Below are 17474 nucleotides of genomic sequence, written 5' to 3'. Positions count from 1 at the left end.
CTTCCAGCTCTTCTCACTGGTGTGGAGACTGGCTGATTCTTACATCACCTGTGTCCTACATGGGAGATTTAGAAGTGAGTGAGTGAAGGGATGCAAGTGCGGTATGCTTTGGCAGGCTCTGGCTCTAGGCCCCTAACTTCGACGTGGCCTAAGCCTGTGATCCAGCTGTGCTCACTACAATTCTACCCTGGCTTGGTCCCAAAGTGCGGGCTTGTGTGCTTTGCTGTATTATCAGTACACTTATTTCTTTTAGGGGCATGGCAGAAAGGGATGGCTGCTGAAGAGCAAAATGGTGTCAGGGGCGCCCGGCTGGCTCATTCCCAGGAGCATGTGGCTCTTGATCTGGGGGTCGTGAGTTCAAGCCCCACGCTGGGTGTAGAGATTGCTTAAATAAATAAAACTTAAAAAAAAAAAAAAGCAAAACGGTGTTAAAGATCCTGTTCATTAGTCATTTTTCTCTAACAACTGGTCATCTATTCAACTTAACTCACAATTCTGAGAGGCTCCAAATGCCCCCCTGTGATGCTTTTATAATTAAGAGGAGAAGAGTGTCAGCTCCCCAGGTTTCTCACACCTCAGAGCTCTGGCTGTGGTTACAGGGAGAGTTAAAAGACAAATTTATAAATGAGAAAGAAGGTTTACACAAGAATTTCCTGGAATGAGGGCGCCTGGGTGGCTCAGTCGTTAAGCGTCTGCCTTCGGCTCAGGTCATGATCCCAGGGTCCTGGGATCGAGTGCCGCATCGGGCTCCCTGCTCGGCGGGAAGCCTGCTTCTCCCTCTCCCACTCTCCCTGCTTGTGTTCCCTCTCTTGCGGTCTCTCTCTCTGTTAACAAATAAATAAAATCTTTAAAAAAAAAAAAAAAGAATTTCCTGGAATGAAACAAGATCCTTTGCAGGTCACGGGAAATGGCTTACCATTGCTTAGGGGGTTTTGATTAGTGTATCAAGATAAAACGCAAAAGAAGCCAATATAAGAGGAAGACTGTGGACATTTACAGCTTCCATTCATTAAGATCTTACATGCCACAGTCCCCTTTTCTCTATTATCTAATTTAAACCTCATAAAAAGGCACAATTTTACAGGTGAGCAAACATGCATAGACTTCTAGAAGGTAAAGTAACTTATCTAAGGTAAAACTAAGTGGCAAACCAGAATCCAAATCTAGGTGTTTCTTTTCAAAGCTTATGTTCTTAGCCACTGAAAATACTGCCACATAAAGCTGTTCCCTGTGTATTCATTAAATGGCTTATAGACATTCTCTACATCAGAGTCAGCAAACTACAGCCAGTGCTATAACCCCAGCTTTTTGCCTGCTTTTTTATGGCCTGAGAGCTAAGAGTGAATATTCCATTTTTAAGCAGTTGGGGGAAAAAAGAAATCCACAAGAGGAATAATACTATGTGACATGTGAAAATTATCTGAAATTGAAATTTCAGAGCCCATAAATAAAGCTCTACAGGAACGTAACCATGCTCATTCATTTACATATTACCTATGGTTGCTTTCAGGCCACTTGGGCAGAGATGAACAGTATGGCCTGCAAAGCCTAAGACACCATTTGACACCTTACTAGAGAAGTTTGCCAACTCTTGCTGTATGTACATCATGGGTGATAAAAGCCAATTACAAGTTGGAAGACTCAGTTGCCAGGGATTACGGAGATGTGGGAAGGGTTTAGGGATAATCTAAAATTTATCAAATATTCTTACTTTCCAGGCACTACATATTTTTTTAAGATTTTATTTATTTATTTGAGAGAGACAGAGAGAGAGAGAGAGCAATTGAGAGCACAAGCAGGGAAGAGAGGGAGAAGCAGGTTTCCTGTGAGCAGGGAACCCAATGCAGGGCTCAATCCCAGGACTCTGAGATCACGACCTGAGCGGAAGGCAGACGCTTAATTGACTGAGCCACCCAGGCGCCCCCCAGGCATTACATTTCTTTACATATATTATCTCACCTAATCTTCACTAGAGCTCTGTAAGGCATTATCGCTCCAATTTTTCAGATGAAGAAACTGAGGCTGAGGGAGGCTATGGATGTCTCTGAAAGTCATACGAGTTTCTGCTGTTTCCCACATAGGGGTATGTTGCCATCCTGGATGCCAGGCCAATCTTCCTGACTCCAATACCCAAGCACTTTTTTTTTTTTTACAACAACAAAGTATAATGCTCTGAATATTAGGTCAACATGTTCATGGATATAGAAGAAAATATGATAGAAGCACCTGTAAATATATCTAACTACTCTAAGAATATCTATGATTAATCCTAAGGCCATGTGGTATGATTAAGTGTGTTCAACATCAATACCTAAATGTTTCATAAGTTATAATTTCATTGACTTAAATTTCTAACAGCCTGTATAAGTACTGAATGAGAAGCTAGAATCACTCACTTTTTTTTTTTTTTTTTTTTTTAGAATCACTCACTTTTAAATTCCTAAATGATGCCAATGAAACTCCTTCACAACTTAATGGTATTTTTAGGTTGGGGTTCTAGAGAAATCTGTTATTTATACCTTCAAAAATCTTACTATCCCTTAGCCATACAATTTTTGTGTGTGTCTGCTATTCCGTATAGGATCTCTTTTCATCATATATTCTAAATGGTTGTGCTTATCTATACACGCAAATGTTATTTCATGTTGTTGACATATGTCTTATACATTTACTTGACCAATTTACTCAATTTAAAAATAAATCTAAAAATTAAAATGACTACATATTGTTATAGCATGTACAGAGATCTGTAGGCTGAAAATTATGCTAAGTGAATGGACTATTTAATAATATTAACATTTCCAATCCATGAACATGGGATATCTTTCCATTTATTTGTATTGTCTTTAATTTCTTTCACCAGTGTCTTAAAGTTTTTAGTGTATAGATCTTACTTCCTTGGTTAAATTTATTCCTAAGTAATTTATTGTTTTTGATACTATGTAAATGGAATTGTTTTCTTTCTTTTCCAGATAATTCACTGTATATGAGACCATGTTATTTGACCTAATGATCTGATTTACGAGGTTCATTAATCCATAGTATTAAATTACTCCTGAATTCTCATTGTACTACTTTGAAAATAGGGCAAACGGCAGTCATGCAAACTATTTATCACAATCAATTTTCATTTTTAAGAGAGCAAGCATGTGTGTACATGAGTGGAGGGGGCGGGGCAGAGGGAGAGGGAGACAGAGAATCCTAAGCAGGCTCTAGCCCAGCCTGGAGCTGAGATCACAACCTAAGTTGAGGTCAAGAGTCAGATGCTCAACCAAATGAGCCAGCCAGGTACCCCTATCAAAACAAATTCTAAAATAAAATGTACATAAATATGACCACTGAGCAAAAAACTAAAGTGGGCAGTGTGCTCACTTTCATAAAGTGACAAAAAATAAAACTAAAGAAAACCAAAATCTGAATACCTAACATGTATATGAAAGTTGATCCTGGTCTTTCTTCAAAGACATGTAAGTTAAAAAAAAAAAAAATAAAGACATGAAAAGAAGAAAAGGAGAAAGGAAGGCAGAGAGGGAGGGAAGAAGGAAATTTCCATTACTTTCTTATTTTGCCTTAAATACTTTTGTAAAAGAAGTTTTCATTTAATCAAATCTACAAGACCTTGCAATAACCAGAAGACTTGTGCTCTACCTTGAATTATCCTACTAGCCGTAGACAAATTTTTCTCAGGCCATAAATTAGCCTTGGAGAACATTTTATTTTTTCTGGACCTTGATGTTCAAGTGTTCTTCCTAATTTCATGTAGTTTTCTGTGTGCTACATATTTTCCTAAATTTACTGACCTATATGCACATCCAAGTGTGATGGTATTAATGGAAAACAATATGAATATAAGAGATGAATTTCATACATGAAGGACTATAGAAAAACTCAAGAAAACATGGAAACTGAGACCAAAGCATTGGACATGCTCAAAATTTGTTTCATTGTTGTCCCTATGAGGTATTGGAACTCATCTGCCATCTACTGTTCTTCAGAATAATAAATGAAAAGCAGCTTTTACTTCTAAAACAAGCAGATCTCACCATCTGCTCATGGTGATGGTGGGGGAGCTAGGGTGATGAAAGCAGGTGACTACAGTTCAGACGGGCTCACCTCAGCTAGGGCAGCAGAGTCATTCCAGGGAAATGGAGTCATTTATACCTACAAGGCATCAGCCCCATTCAAAAATTCACTGATAGTTTAAAGCTCACACCAAATGTGAAAAAATTCAACTTCTAAATGATTTTCTGAAAAACAAAGTGATTCACCTATGCTTTCATCATTTGCAAGGGCCCAGCATTTTTGGGTGTAAAACCAAGAGCTGTCTGGTTTAAGTAACTCATCAGCACGAAGTGTATCCCCTTCTTCAGTGTAACATCTTTGTTGCTCCTCAGCCCAAATGAAGCAGCTTTCTCCAATGAGTAGAGTCAAGAAAAACATCTCTACCCCCAAACATCCAAGAGGACAGTGTAACTTTCTTCTTCTCTAGTTCTCTTTAGCAGTGAGGAAAGCAAGCTTCTTAAAGCACCCCAACTCTGGCCTTGGGACTTCTGTCCCTGGGGGCAGCTGAGCACAGTTGATAACATTCTCCTCTGCTTTAAAAAACATGAGAAACTTCACATGGTGGAGTTTTCTTCCAGGGCCAAGGTCAAGAGGTAGGAAGCCAAGAGTCACAGCAAAACAAGTGGAAATCAATGAAACCTATTAGTGAGATGACTAAAATAGAGTATGTGAGGTCAGGAGGTACAAAGGAAAGAAGCCAATGAGAGCGCTAATCAGTCCACCTAAGAACACACCCATCGAGGGCCTCAGTCTTGAATTTCAAAGACCCACCTCTTTCCTCCTAGTAGGAAGGCAAACAATTCCCATGAAATCAGATCTGAAGGCCACAGAAAATCCCAAAGCCCACCTGGAAGTATACAAAGTAAGTACCGTATTTACTACATTCATTCAATTTGGTATATGCAGTTATCAACAACCTTCACTTAGACCAGGGCACTCTTAGTAATCTTAAGTGAAACATTTTCAGAGCGAAGTGACAAGTAGACATAAATGTACTCCTTCAGTGACTTTACAGCAGCGACCGTGCCAGGACAAGACACGAGTGCCTGGAGGCCCACGGGCAGCCAGGCTCACTCACTAGCCTTTTGGCTTACACACTTCGTGTCTGTCTCATGGGCTAGACTCAGGTGACCACTGGCCGGATGCTACCTCTGCATATGCTAGGGGTGTCGGGACAACGAAGCAAGCTCGCCAGCAAACCCCCTCTGCACCCTACGCCCTGCCCTACTTACCTTCACCAGAAAAAAGGACACACCATACGTCCGGAGGGATCGGGCGAGTTTGACATACTTGACCTTGGCTTCTATTTCGCTCATCTCTCCACAGTTCTTATGCTCCTACAAGTGACAGCAGCAAGGGCTGGTTATTGCAGCTCTGCCAGCACGTGGACTCGGTAGAGGCGGTTACAATGTATGGCACATAAAGTTGCTATGAATGATCAATCACTGACGTTTGTGTTGGAGACCCCTCTGTGACCCACGTACCAGCTGACCGAGGATCAGAGCACAGAGAAAGCTCGAATGCAGGGCTTCTTAATGGCAACTGGAGCCCAAACTCCCTACAGATTTTACACCTACAGGCAACAATTCATGCCGTGTAGCATGGCACACCAGGGTCCAAAGTGTAATCGACTTTTTGGAAGAACTCCATATCCCCAAAGGTTCAGAACCAATGAGTAGATTCATTTAGTAGAGCTAAAATAATGTTCTCCAGGAGAGGTATCATTCTAACATCCACCCAAAATATATGGTTTTCCAAAGAGCAGAATATATAGATGCCTGCACATCAGAGTGCTTGGAAACAAGACTGTGTGCATTTTACACAGACGAAATTTCTACTTCAACTTATATTTACATTTCAATACCGAAGAAGACTTTAATATTTTGGATTCACTGGAGTGATTGTTTTATGGCAAAGTTGATGATAGGGCTTTTCTTACGGTTTGCCTGGAAGAGAAAACTCTCCGACGTTTATGGAAAAAACCCTGAATTTTAAAAAGACACCAGTTTCCAAATTCTAAGCTTCAAAAAACAAATATCAGGACAAAGAAGCTACTTGTAGCTGCTTCTTCAGTGCATTTTAAGAGCAAATCACTTTGTTTCGACACTATCAAGATAATGCCTTTGAAATTAAATGTAGGCACATTTTTCTCAGAAGGACTAAGTAACCTTTAGCAGGAAGGTATGGATTAAGATAATAAATCTGCCCAAAGTAGAACTGTCAGCTTCTTTACTCTTGAGTCACTAATCATTTATTATATAAGCAGAGTACATGTATGGGGTACTAAACTATCATGTGCAGAGGCCCCTCTCATGCTAATAGATGAGGCTAGGGAGTGAGGAGAATAATAAAGTTCTGTACATTTCCAATACCTGAAATATTCTCTTTTCAGCTCCTCTCTGCTTGATGTATTCTTTGGGCAGGAATTCCTTTAGGCTGAGAGAGAGAACAACAAAAAAATAATAATAAGCCATTTATTGTATGATGAGAAGGAAAAAAAAAAGAGACTTTTTTTGTACAACTCCATGAAGTCACTAACTTGCCAGTATTTTATGGGACAATTAAGAACAGACTGCCATATCTCATAATATACACTTAAATAGGACACAAATATAAAACCAGTCTGATACAAAGGATCAAACTAACAAAGTTAAAAAAGAAAGAATTTCCATGATACATTGTAAAGTGCCAGAGCAAAGGGTGCAAGAGTGTAGAGTATGCTATCCTTTGTGATAAAGGGAGGAGAGTGCTTTTCATTTTATATGGTTAATACATATTTTTAGGGGTGCCAGGGTGGCTCAGTCAGTTAAGCATCTGATTCTTGGTTTCGGCTCAGGTCATGATCTCATGGGTCGAGATTGAGCCCCGCGTTGGGCTCTGTGCTCAGTGGGGAGTCTGCTTGAAGACTCTCTCTCCCTCTGCCCACCCCCCTACTCTTACACGTGCGCTGCCTCTCTCTAAAATACATAAGTAAATCTTTGAAAAATATATGTATTTTTAAAACAATACAAACATACATCTAGTACTAATTAAAATGATTCTCTATGGGAAGAAGGGAAACAGGGCGAAGGGAACAAGGATGGAAATGAAACCTCTGGATATCCCTTGCATTACAGTTACCACTTTAGAACCACTTGAAATTACAAAGAGGGGAAAAATTCAACACCTAAAAATCTAAAGCAAACTGAAATAAATGAACTTAACAGTGTATCAAGTTGATAGCATAACCATAGGAAGAAAAATGATTTCAAATAACTTTGAAAAACCGTCTTTTGACTATACATCCCTAGTGAGATATGTTTTAAAGATAAAGTGAACCATGGAAGACATATTAAATATTGATAACATTATTTTAAAGCTATACCCTCTCCCCTCTAAACACATAAATACACACACACTATAAAATTACATTATTACATTATATAGAAGTAGGATGTCATATATAATTAGGATAAAATAAATGAGTAATTATGTTAGGTGTTAGAAACCAAACTTTTTAGCACGAAATAGATTAAAATAAAGCAAAAAAAAAAAAGTTAAATGAAAACCCTGTAGTCTTTCATTTGAATTGGAGATACTGATCTAAATGTCTGATTCATTCATTTTCTGGAAAACAGTTTTTAGTGTGTCCACTGAGGAAGCTAAGGGCAAGGACCATCTGGTGGCACTGCCGGGGCCTCGGTCAGGTAGCCTCCAAATACTAGTTCCCACTAAAAGGAATCAGGGATCCCTGGAGAAGTGACTGATTCTAACTCTGGGGCAGGAAATGTATTAAATGTTCTTGGGGCTTCTTATGCCCGAGATCAAAGAATCTATCAAAATGACATTGGACTGACATCAAGGGGTAACCACTGGCCAAAATCAGGATGATTTTTAAAACCTTACACAAAGGAAAAGATCGAACAATATAAGAACCCACCATCCATTCACGGCCATTCCTGACTCATCTACTCCTTCACCTCATCGCCTGCACTGGATTATTTCCAAGCAAATCCTACAGATCATATAGTTAATTTCATGTGATGGGGCAATTACAGTGCCAAAGAATGATGACCACAATGGGTAAAAAAACAGATATATAAAAATCCCATAAAGATCCTTTAAAATAATCATTGGTCACCTTAACAGGTGGCTAGGGCACCAACTCCTACTGAAAACTGATTAACACAAAGTAACAAAGCTAACAAACAAAAAAGGAATAAAAGGAGTCCAAAATCACATTTTATAGCTCCTAATGAAATAAACGATAGATCAAAACATGCCAGATGGCTGCTAAAACCAACAAGTGACAAGTTAATGGAGAACTTTATAGTAGATAGTTCAGTCTGATTCAAACCCACTTAATCAATTTTATTATTAATAAAAGTGGGATAAGCAGACAACACATGCCTAACTGATGCAACAGGAAGTACACAGCACTATCCAGGAAGTATTTTTGGCAATAAAGAATAATATATAATTTAAACTGAATTTAACTAAGATGCTAGATCTAAATATTAGTTTACAAAAAGAGACATGGAAGACACCACCAGGATATAATCAGCCCAATGCCAACTAGGGCAATTCTATAAAAATAACCCAGGTGCCTCACCAATAGCTTGGTGGTAGAGGTGAAAAAGAGGACACAGTAATAGATTAATAGAGTTTCAAAAAACATATTTACTACCAAGCTACAGTAATAAAGACAGTGGAGAATGGATATAATAATAGGTCAGTGTAATAGAATCAAGAGTCTAGAAATTAACCTTTACAGCCAGTTGATTTTCAGCAAAGGGAATGGGTTTTCAATGGGAAAAGAATAGTCTTTTTAACAAATGGCGCTGAGACAATTGGATATCCATGAACAAAACAGTGAAGTTGGATCCTCTACTTCACACCAAACGCAAAAATTAACTCAAAATGGATCAGAGACCCACATTTAAGCTAAAACCGTAAAACTTTTAGAATATAGGAATAAACCTTTATGGCCTTGAGTCAGGGCAACACTTAAGATTCAATACCAAAAGCACACACAGCAAAGAAAAAATAAGTAGGACTACATCAGAATAAAAAATTTGGAACTCCAAGTGACATGACCAAGAAAATGAATAAGCAGCCCAAAGGATGGGAGAAAATATTGCAAATTAAGTATTTGATAAGGGACTTGTATTCTGAATATGGAAGAACTTTCACAACTTAACAATGAAAAGACAACCCAATTAAAAAATGGGGAGGGGATCTGTAAAAACATTTTTCTGAAGAAGATACACAATTGGCCAAAAGCATATGAATATATGCCTAACTTCAGTAGCCATCAGGGAAATAAAAAAATATTATAATACGATACCATACACCCGCTAAGGTGGCTACAATAAAAAAAGATGAACAAGTGTTTGCAAGGATATGGAGAAATTGGAGTCATCACGCATTGCTGGTGGGAATATAAAATGGTATAGCTGCTGTTGAAAACAACATGATAGTTCCTCAAAGCATTAAACAGCAATTTTACTCCTAAGTATGTAACCAGGAAAAATGAAAACATGTCCAAACATTTGTACATGAATGTTCATAGTAGTATTCCTAATAGCCAAAAGGTAGAGACAACTTAAATGTCCAATCAACTGATGAATGGATAAGTCAAATGTAGTTGATCCATACAATAGAACATTACTCGGCAATAAAAAGGAATGACACAGGATATAAACTCCAATATGGAAACACTGTGCTGAGTGAAAGAAGCCCATCAAAAGAGACCACAAATTGTATGATTCCATTTATAGGAAATGTCCAGAATAGGCAAATCTATAGAGATAGCTAGGATCAGTGCTTGCATAGGCTAGGGATGGGTGTGGGGTTACTGAGGAGTGGCTGCTAATACACACAAGCTTGTATCAGGAGGGATAAAAGTGCTCTAAAATCAGATTGTGTGATGGTTGCACAATCTTGTGAATACACCAAAAAACACTGAATTGTACATATGGCATGTGCACTGCATCTCAATAAAACTTTTCTTAAAAAAAACCTTATGAACCAAATAAAATTTGTAGGCCTTGCTTAAATCCTGATATTAAGTAAAAACAGTACTTTTGAGACACCGGGGGGAAATTTAGCAAAGACTGGGTATTAGACGGCATTACAGAATTGTTGTTAATTTTATTAGGTGTTAGGATAGATTTGCGGTTGTACAGGTTTAGAAATTTTTTTTTAATTTTTATTTGTCAGAAAACCATACTGAAGTACTTATAGATGAAATAATATGCTGCCTGGAATTTGCTTTAAAATACTCCAGCAAAAAAAGTAGAGGGGAGGTAGGGTGAGGCCAGATTCTGGCTACATTCACACTTGAATAATGAAGTCTGATCAGCCTGCAAACTACTTCCATCGACAAAAGTTGTAAGCACATTTTCTGGAATTTCAGGGATCTAGTAGCAGAACAATCTGGATTTCTCGGGAGGGTCAGGAGGGGTAGAGTCTAAGAAATATCTAAGCAGCGGGCCACTGCATGTTATGACTATCATTAAGCAACCTCACGGACAAAAACGTGATTGGTCACTGGAAGGCACCAAGGTCACAAAAAAATCTGAGTCACAGAGAAGTTAGTTAGCTGAGGTCACAGGACTTGTCAGTGCCAGGAGCCTCCGACCTCCCAGAGCAAGAGGAGACCCACCTAACAACACAGGTGTTTCAGGTTTCCCCCCAAAGCACACTGAAAACCAAAGCGAGAAAATGCATCACGAGTGGGCCCCTGGACAGTAGCCGCTGTGCTACCAACCAAGGGGGACCTGGCTAAGGTAACCAAAAGCATCCAAAAAGAGACCCATGCCAAACCCCTCGCAACAACAACTGTTACTAGAAGAATTCCAGAGAGCAGGGTCCAGAGGCCAGCCAGGGGCAGAAGATGTTCGGCATTAATGGCAAGAATGTTCTGGGTGGCAACAAGCCGCCTTCTATCCCAACTAACCCTCCCGTTCTTCAGGAGGTACGGAAACAACTTCCCGAAGCTTGCACTAGAGGTGTTACCCTTGATGTTACAGGGGTGGATTTGGGAGTTTGTCATCAGGTATTTTAAAATACGAAGTGTGTGTGTGCCCATGCGTGGCCTGTGTGTTTCCCCAGTAAATCAGCCAAGTGCCCAGTGTCAGCATGAGGCTGGAAGGAGCAGGCAGCCCATCATCGCTGCCTGCCAGGCAGCAAGAAGCTCCAGCTCCGTTGTTTTGATTACCAACCCTGAGCTTGGAAGGCTCCTAAGCATCGGGGACATGCATACAAGTGAAATCTGTCAGCCTTCTTTGAGAAAACGGGTCAGACTGGCAAGCCTGTTCGGTAATTCTTCTCTTAATTAAGCAAGCTCTGGCCAAGCAAAGTCCCCCCCACTGCCTCCTTCGGTATTCCCACTTGAACATGGCTACGTTAACACTTGAATAATGTGTCATTCTCCTCCAAATCCTACCCCTAGCCTTTTAAATAACACCTTTCTGAGTGCAGAATAGACCCTCCACTTCACGGAGAGGGTGGGCTAGTCCAAGCTCCTCTTCTCCCCGAAGAGCCATGGGAGGTTGGAAGTGTGCAGCCAGCAGATTCTTCTCTCATGAGCCCCACTTCTGCTCTGGCCAAGTCAGCTGTATTTGTTCTGCACTCTTGCTGCTGGCTGAGTGTCACATGATAATGTAATAAACCAACAGAGCCCATAAACTGCTAACATAGGGGGGAAAAAAAAAAAGCAAGCAAGCTACTGAATGCTTAAGAAAGGTAAATATTTCCGAAAGTTATTAGATGTGAGACCACTGCAAAATACTGAAAAGAAAAAAAATCATGAAAATCTAAAAATAGTTTCACCCTCAGACTGCTCCAGGATTGTCTTTAAATTCGCTCTTAGATGATGTGGTTCATACAAGGAAAATACAGAACCCCAACCAGGGGATCCACACCAAGAAAAAACTTTGGTCTTTCATCAAAAGATTAGCAAGTAAATGTATAAGTTGAAAAGTTTATTTACAGGGTTTCACAAAGGTAGATATCACAGATTCTGTTATTTCATTTTTTTTTTTAAGATTTATTTGAGAGAGTGAGCGTGTGCTCATGCACTCTGGGGGTGGTGCTGGGGGGGGGGGGGGGGGGGCAGAGGGAGAGAGAGAATACTGAAGCAGACTCCCCGCTGAGAAGGGAGCCCAACACAGGGCTCCATCCCAGGACCCTGAGATCATGACCTGAGCCTAAATCAGGCGTTGGCCACCCAACTGACTGAGCACCCAGGTACCCCTTAAATTCTGTACTTAAAATGTCTTTTTGGATTATCCACAGTCTAAGCCATGTTGATAGAGGATTTCTACTATCAACAACTGCTGTTTATTGAAAGTTAAACACTGTTCCAGGTGCTTTACATGTATAAGTAGATTAATTAAATTCTGACAAAAGCCCATGGAAGAAAATATCCCATTTTATACATGGAACATGAGGTTCAGAGACGCTATATTGCCCGCAACCTAGCTACTCAACACTCTGGTCCCTCCAAGCTACCCTTTACTCAAAACACGTAATATGTGATCAGTATTTCAGAACCTTCAGATAAAGAATAAGACAAGAGAAATAGCCAGATAGTGGTAAAAATTACCGTAAGACTGGCAATTTTTTAGAAATGCCCAGAAGCCATTAAATGAAAGAAGGGGAACTTAACACATTTGGGGGAGCAGTGTCTAGATTCAAATCTAGGTGTTCACAAAACCTCATTTTCTTATATAAAATTAAAGCTGCTTGTTCAAGTACTTCCAAAGGAGGGGTCCTCAAGACGTTCTGTGGTCTGGCAAGAAGTATACAAGTATATGAGAGTCAGCTACGATTTTGGGAAATGTGAACTGCTTCTCATCTGTCCCAGAGTTGCCACAAGGACATGTCCACAGGCAAGCCCCCACTTCTCTGAGCTGGTGTTCACCCAGCAAGAGTGGAGGCTTGGAGGGGAGAGAAGGTAGAGAGATATAGCAGGGACCGTGTCACCCACAGGACACTGGAACACTCAGATTTCCTGAGCCCAGCCTTCATGGCCAGTCACCAAATGACCAACAATAACGTCTCAAATGTGATACCATGTAAGCGGTCGCAGGACCGGGAGCATCAGCTCTACGTGGGAACGTGTCAGAAGCGCCAAGCTTCAGGCTTCGTCCCAGACCAGCTGAGTGAGAGGCTCTGGAGGTGAGACCCCGCAGTGTAAACAAGCTCTCTAGAGGATTCTGATGTATGCTGGAGTTGGAGAACCATTAGCACACTGGGCTGAAAGCTCAAGCGATGGATTCAGACACACCTGAATTAGAAGCCAGACTCAAAGATGAATGTATCTGTACAATGGAAGGTACTAGTGATGTCCTGCCTAACTGTGGAGACGATGTGAGAGGAAAGAAGCATCTGTCGAGCTGGGAAACACTTAGGGTGAGAAGAAGTGGAGAGCGAAGATGGCATGGGGGACGCTCGGAAAGGGTTTGAGGACTTAATGTCAGCCACACAGCAGTTCTGGGCTCCCGAACCAATCCCAGTGCCCTTTGGTCTAAGGACAGGAACCCATGCAGAGGCTCAGGGGTAGCTTGGGGCTAGATCAATTCAGTGGTGCCTGGTTTGAAAGTTCTGGAGTCTGAGAGCAGTTAGGGAGGTAGGCACCAACTTTAGGAAGCTGCTGCTAGGGGTGGGGAGTTAAGGCACCACTGGACGGTCACAGCCTCCTCTGATGGGAGAGCCCTTGGTTGTCAGGTGCACAGGACAGAAGCAAACAATCAAGAAACTGGTGGGTCGTAGTGGTGAGGAATAGGAGGTAAAGCAGAGCCGATGAAAAACACAAGCTGAAATAACTCCTTCTCCATTAGTTTGAAAATACGATCTACAGCCAAATTATTCCAAAGCCTAACTCTAAAGTAGGAATAGGAGTTTGAATAAACGCCAAGAGAAAAACTGACTCAAGGCCTCCTACTGTGTCAAAAGCTTTGCTTGTTGACAAGAGAATTATGTTCAGTTTGTGGTGAAAAACTTCCAAGTCCACTCTGAATTCTTCAACAGAGATTCATAGATCAGGTTGCTTTGTTTTCTCAGTAGGACACATCCAAGGCACATGCCGACAGGACAACCGGCTGTGGTCAACAAGGCTGAGAGGGGTCCTCAGCCTGCGCCCCACCTGCCTGCACCCAACCACTGGGTCATACCCCTGTAGCAGACAGAGCCAGGAACACTTGCTGTCTGAACTCCAAGGCCTGTTCATTTTGCCTTTGCCAGATGTTAGAGATCCAGCCTCAGTGAACATAAGCTTTTATCACCTCAGACTATTTACAACTGTTTTTAAAAATTGTCAATTGTGGAAACATTAGAAATAGATCCTATTGTCATATTTGCTTTATGATTGCTACCCATTTTTAAAGAAGTAGAGATTACAGATTTAGCTGAAGTCCCACACCATCCTTCTTTCTCTCCCTAACTGTACTTTCTTGTAGTTTTCATGCATATTTGATTATGTTCCTACTTCTCCTTGTACCTATAAACATATTCTGTTTCTCTTTGTATTTTTAAATTCAACGTTCATTTTTTGAAATGGCTTGTTTCCTCTGTAAAGTACTTTGATGTTTTCATACATCTAAGTTTGTGCCCATCTAACAGACATGAAATGCTATATTCTTATTGATTTTGCATTTGATTTACTTATGAGGCTGAATATTTTTCCGTATCTTTATAAGTCAGTTGAATTTCCTCTTTTCTAAAGTACCTGTTGGTATACCGAGTGATGATTTTCTTTTTTTTTTCCTGAGGGACTGCATGCCTGCGCATGCACATGGGGTGGGGAGGTAGGTGGAGAGGGGCAGAGGGAGAGGGAGAATCTTACACAGGCTCCATGCCTAGTGCAGAACTCGAACTCGAACTCACAACCCTAAGATCATGACCTAAGCTGAAATCAAGAGTCAGTCACTTAACTGACTGAGGCATCCAGGTGCCCCCCTTCGTTTTCTTTTCAATAATTTCTGGATATTAGCTTGTTCTTCGTAGTATGTGTTGCAAACATGCAAATTTCTTCTTCTACACTTTGGAGCTTCACTCTTAATTTGGTAATATATTTTGCCTATTATTTTAATTTTAATAAAGCAGTTTATCAACCTTTAGAACGCTTATCACCCAGCATCAGTAATAGAGTATTTTTAATTACTATAGCTTTATAAGAAATTGGGTATTTGTGTGAGTCCTTCAATTAGCCTTGGTCTGAGTCCAGACTAGTGCATAGTAATTTTTTAACAGTTTTATTGAAATATATATATTATCTTCTAAGTTTTTATTTACTGAAGTATAATTAACATAAAGTATCCTTTTAGTTTCAGATATACATCGAGTGATTCGGTATTTTTATACATTATAAAATGACCCCCACAATAAGACCATCTGTCACCATACAAAGTTATTACAATATTATTGACTATATTCCCTATGCTGTACATTACATTCCTATGGCCTATGTACTTTGTAACTGAAAGTTTGTGTATCTTTAATCCCCTTCACCTATTCCAATTCAACAATGGAAGAAAACAAAAATATCAATTCAAAGAGATACATGCACCTCTATGTTTTACTGCAGTATTTACAATAGCCAAGATACAGAAGCAACCCAAGTGTCCATCGATGGATGAATGGTTCAAGAAGATGTGATGAACAATAGAATATTATTCAGCCGTAAAAACAGAATGAACTCTTGCTATTTGCAACAACATGGATGGATGTAGAAGGTATTATAACTAAAAGAAAGACAAATACCATATGATTTCACTTATATGTGGAATCTAAAAAGCAAATACACACACACAACAAAACAAACAGACTCACAGATGCAGGAAACAAACTGTTGGTTACCAGAGAAGGGATGGGTTGGGGGGTAAGCAAAATAGGTCAAGGGGGTCAAGAGGTACATATACCTTTTAAGATTTGTTTTTCTCATTACTTGATATGTGGGATTGTGATTAGAATTGAACTGAATTTATAGACAAATATGAATTGCTTTTGTGACATTCAGCCTTCCTATATATTAACATAACAAAACACTCCATTTATCCAGATCTTCATTTATGTTCTTCAATGAGCATTATATATATAACTATAATTATATTTTATATAATATATATAATATATATATATATACCTGTAGGTGAGTATGAATACAATTGTTCGGACCTAGGTGGTGATAAGCAGTTATATATTTATCTCTTTTCCAGGGACTTTACTCTTAGTAGCTCTAAGAAGTTTCTCTGTAGATTGAGAGGATTATATGCAGATAATCCTATCACCTGCAAATAGTGACAGTTTCAGTTTTCTAATCCTGAAATTATTCATCTTTTTCTTTCCTCATGTTGTATTTTACTTATTAACTGCCTCTCTGCACTAGAATGTAGGTTCCACAAGGGCAGAAATGTTTATGTTTTTATATTGCTCTATCCCCAGTGCCCACAAGGCAGGCCATAAATTGTTCAATAAATGTTACATCCCTAGAAGAAAGTAGTTGTAACCTGCAATTACCTCTAAATACATGTCATGTTGGACTCAATGTTTTATTAACTTTGGGGAGGGCATCTCTATTCAGTTTAAACGTTTTCCATGGTCTATATTCAGTTTTGGTATTTGATTCTGCTAGTTCCAAATTAAGGTGAGGAGGTTTTTTAAATTTTCTTTCCTTCTATTCTCTAAAATAACTTGGGCCTAGTTTTCGCTTGTTTTGTGGGGTTTATTTTAAACTGATAAGGCAATTTCTTTCAAGATTAGAGATGTACTCAGATTTCCTCATCACCCATTTTGTGCCAATTTTCAATTTTTTTGGCTGCAAGCTTTCAATTCATTCTGATTTTTAAAATCTCTTTATCTGAAGCTCTGTCCTATTTTCATTACCTATAATGTTTATATTTTGCCTTTTTCTACTTCTGCTTTTTTCTTGATCAAACTTACCAGAGATTTACTTTGGAAAAATTAATTTTTCCAAAGCAGCAGCTTTGGGTTGTATTGATTCTGTGATTTTATTTCATTACTTTCTCTTGACTAAAATATTTTCTTTATTTTCATCTTGTTCTAATGATCACTGAGGAAAGTATGTTAAATTATTCCACTAAAATTGCATATGTGAAATTCTCCTTATATTGTATCTTTCCTTTAAATATTTTAAAGTAATATCACGTGCATATAGGTTCATAATTTGTCATCCTGGCAAATTAGTCTATCTTTATAATGACCTTTTCTGTTTCTACTTAGATTTTCTTTGTCTTACAGCCTATTTTCTGTGACATTAAATACGGCTTCTCCAGTTTTAACTAGTTTCCTGGGACATCATTTCCTATATGCCTTTACTTTAAACTTTCCTCTGTCCTTAAAATGTAGGTATGTCTTTTAGAAATAGTATAGAGCTGGACAATATGAGAACCTTTATTAATAGCTGG

The 17474-nt window shown here is 39.3% G+C and overlaps 1 protein-coding gene across 13 annotated transcripts in view; it reads right to left on the bottom strand.

Annotated features, from left to right (window-relative positions):
• TLN2 (talin 2) overlaps positions 1–17474 on the bottom strand; it is a 421358-nt gene that overhangs the window by 166360 nt on the left and 237524 nt on the right. For all 13 annotated transcript variants that reach the window (XM_032417152.1, XM_032417158.1, XM_032417149.1 and 10 more), the window contains 2 exons: positions 6435–6498; positions 5295–5399 (listed from right to left, as the gene is read on the bottom strand). In XM_032417152.1, coding sequence (XP_032273043.1) covers positions 5295–5399; positions 6435–6498 — 169 coding nt within the window. The remainder of the gene's footprint in view (positions 1–5294; positions 5400–6434; positions 6499–17474) is intronic.

The sequence above is a fragment of the Phoca vitulina genome, unplaced genomic scaffold (genome assembly GCF_004348235.1).
Source record: "Phoca vitulina isolate PV1807 unplaced genomic scaffold, GSC_HSeal_1.0 scaffold20, whole genome shotgun sequence".
Taxonomy (NCBI): Eukaryota; Metazoa; Chordata; class Mammalia; order Carnivora; family Phocidae; genus Phoca; species Phoca vitulina.
This window is presented reverse-complemented; position numbering and strand designations above follow the sequence as displayed.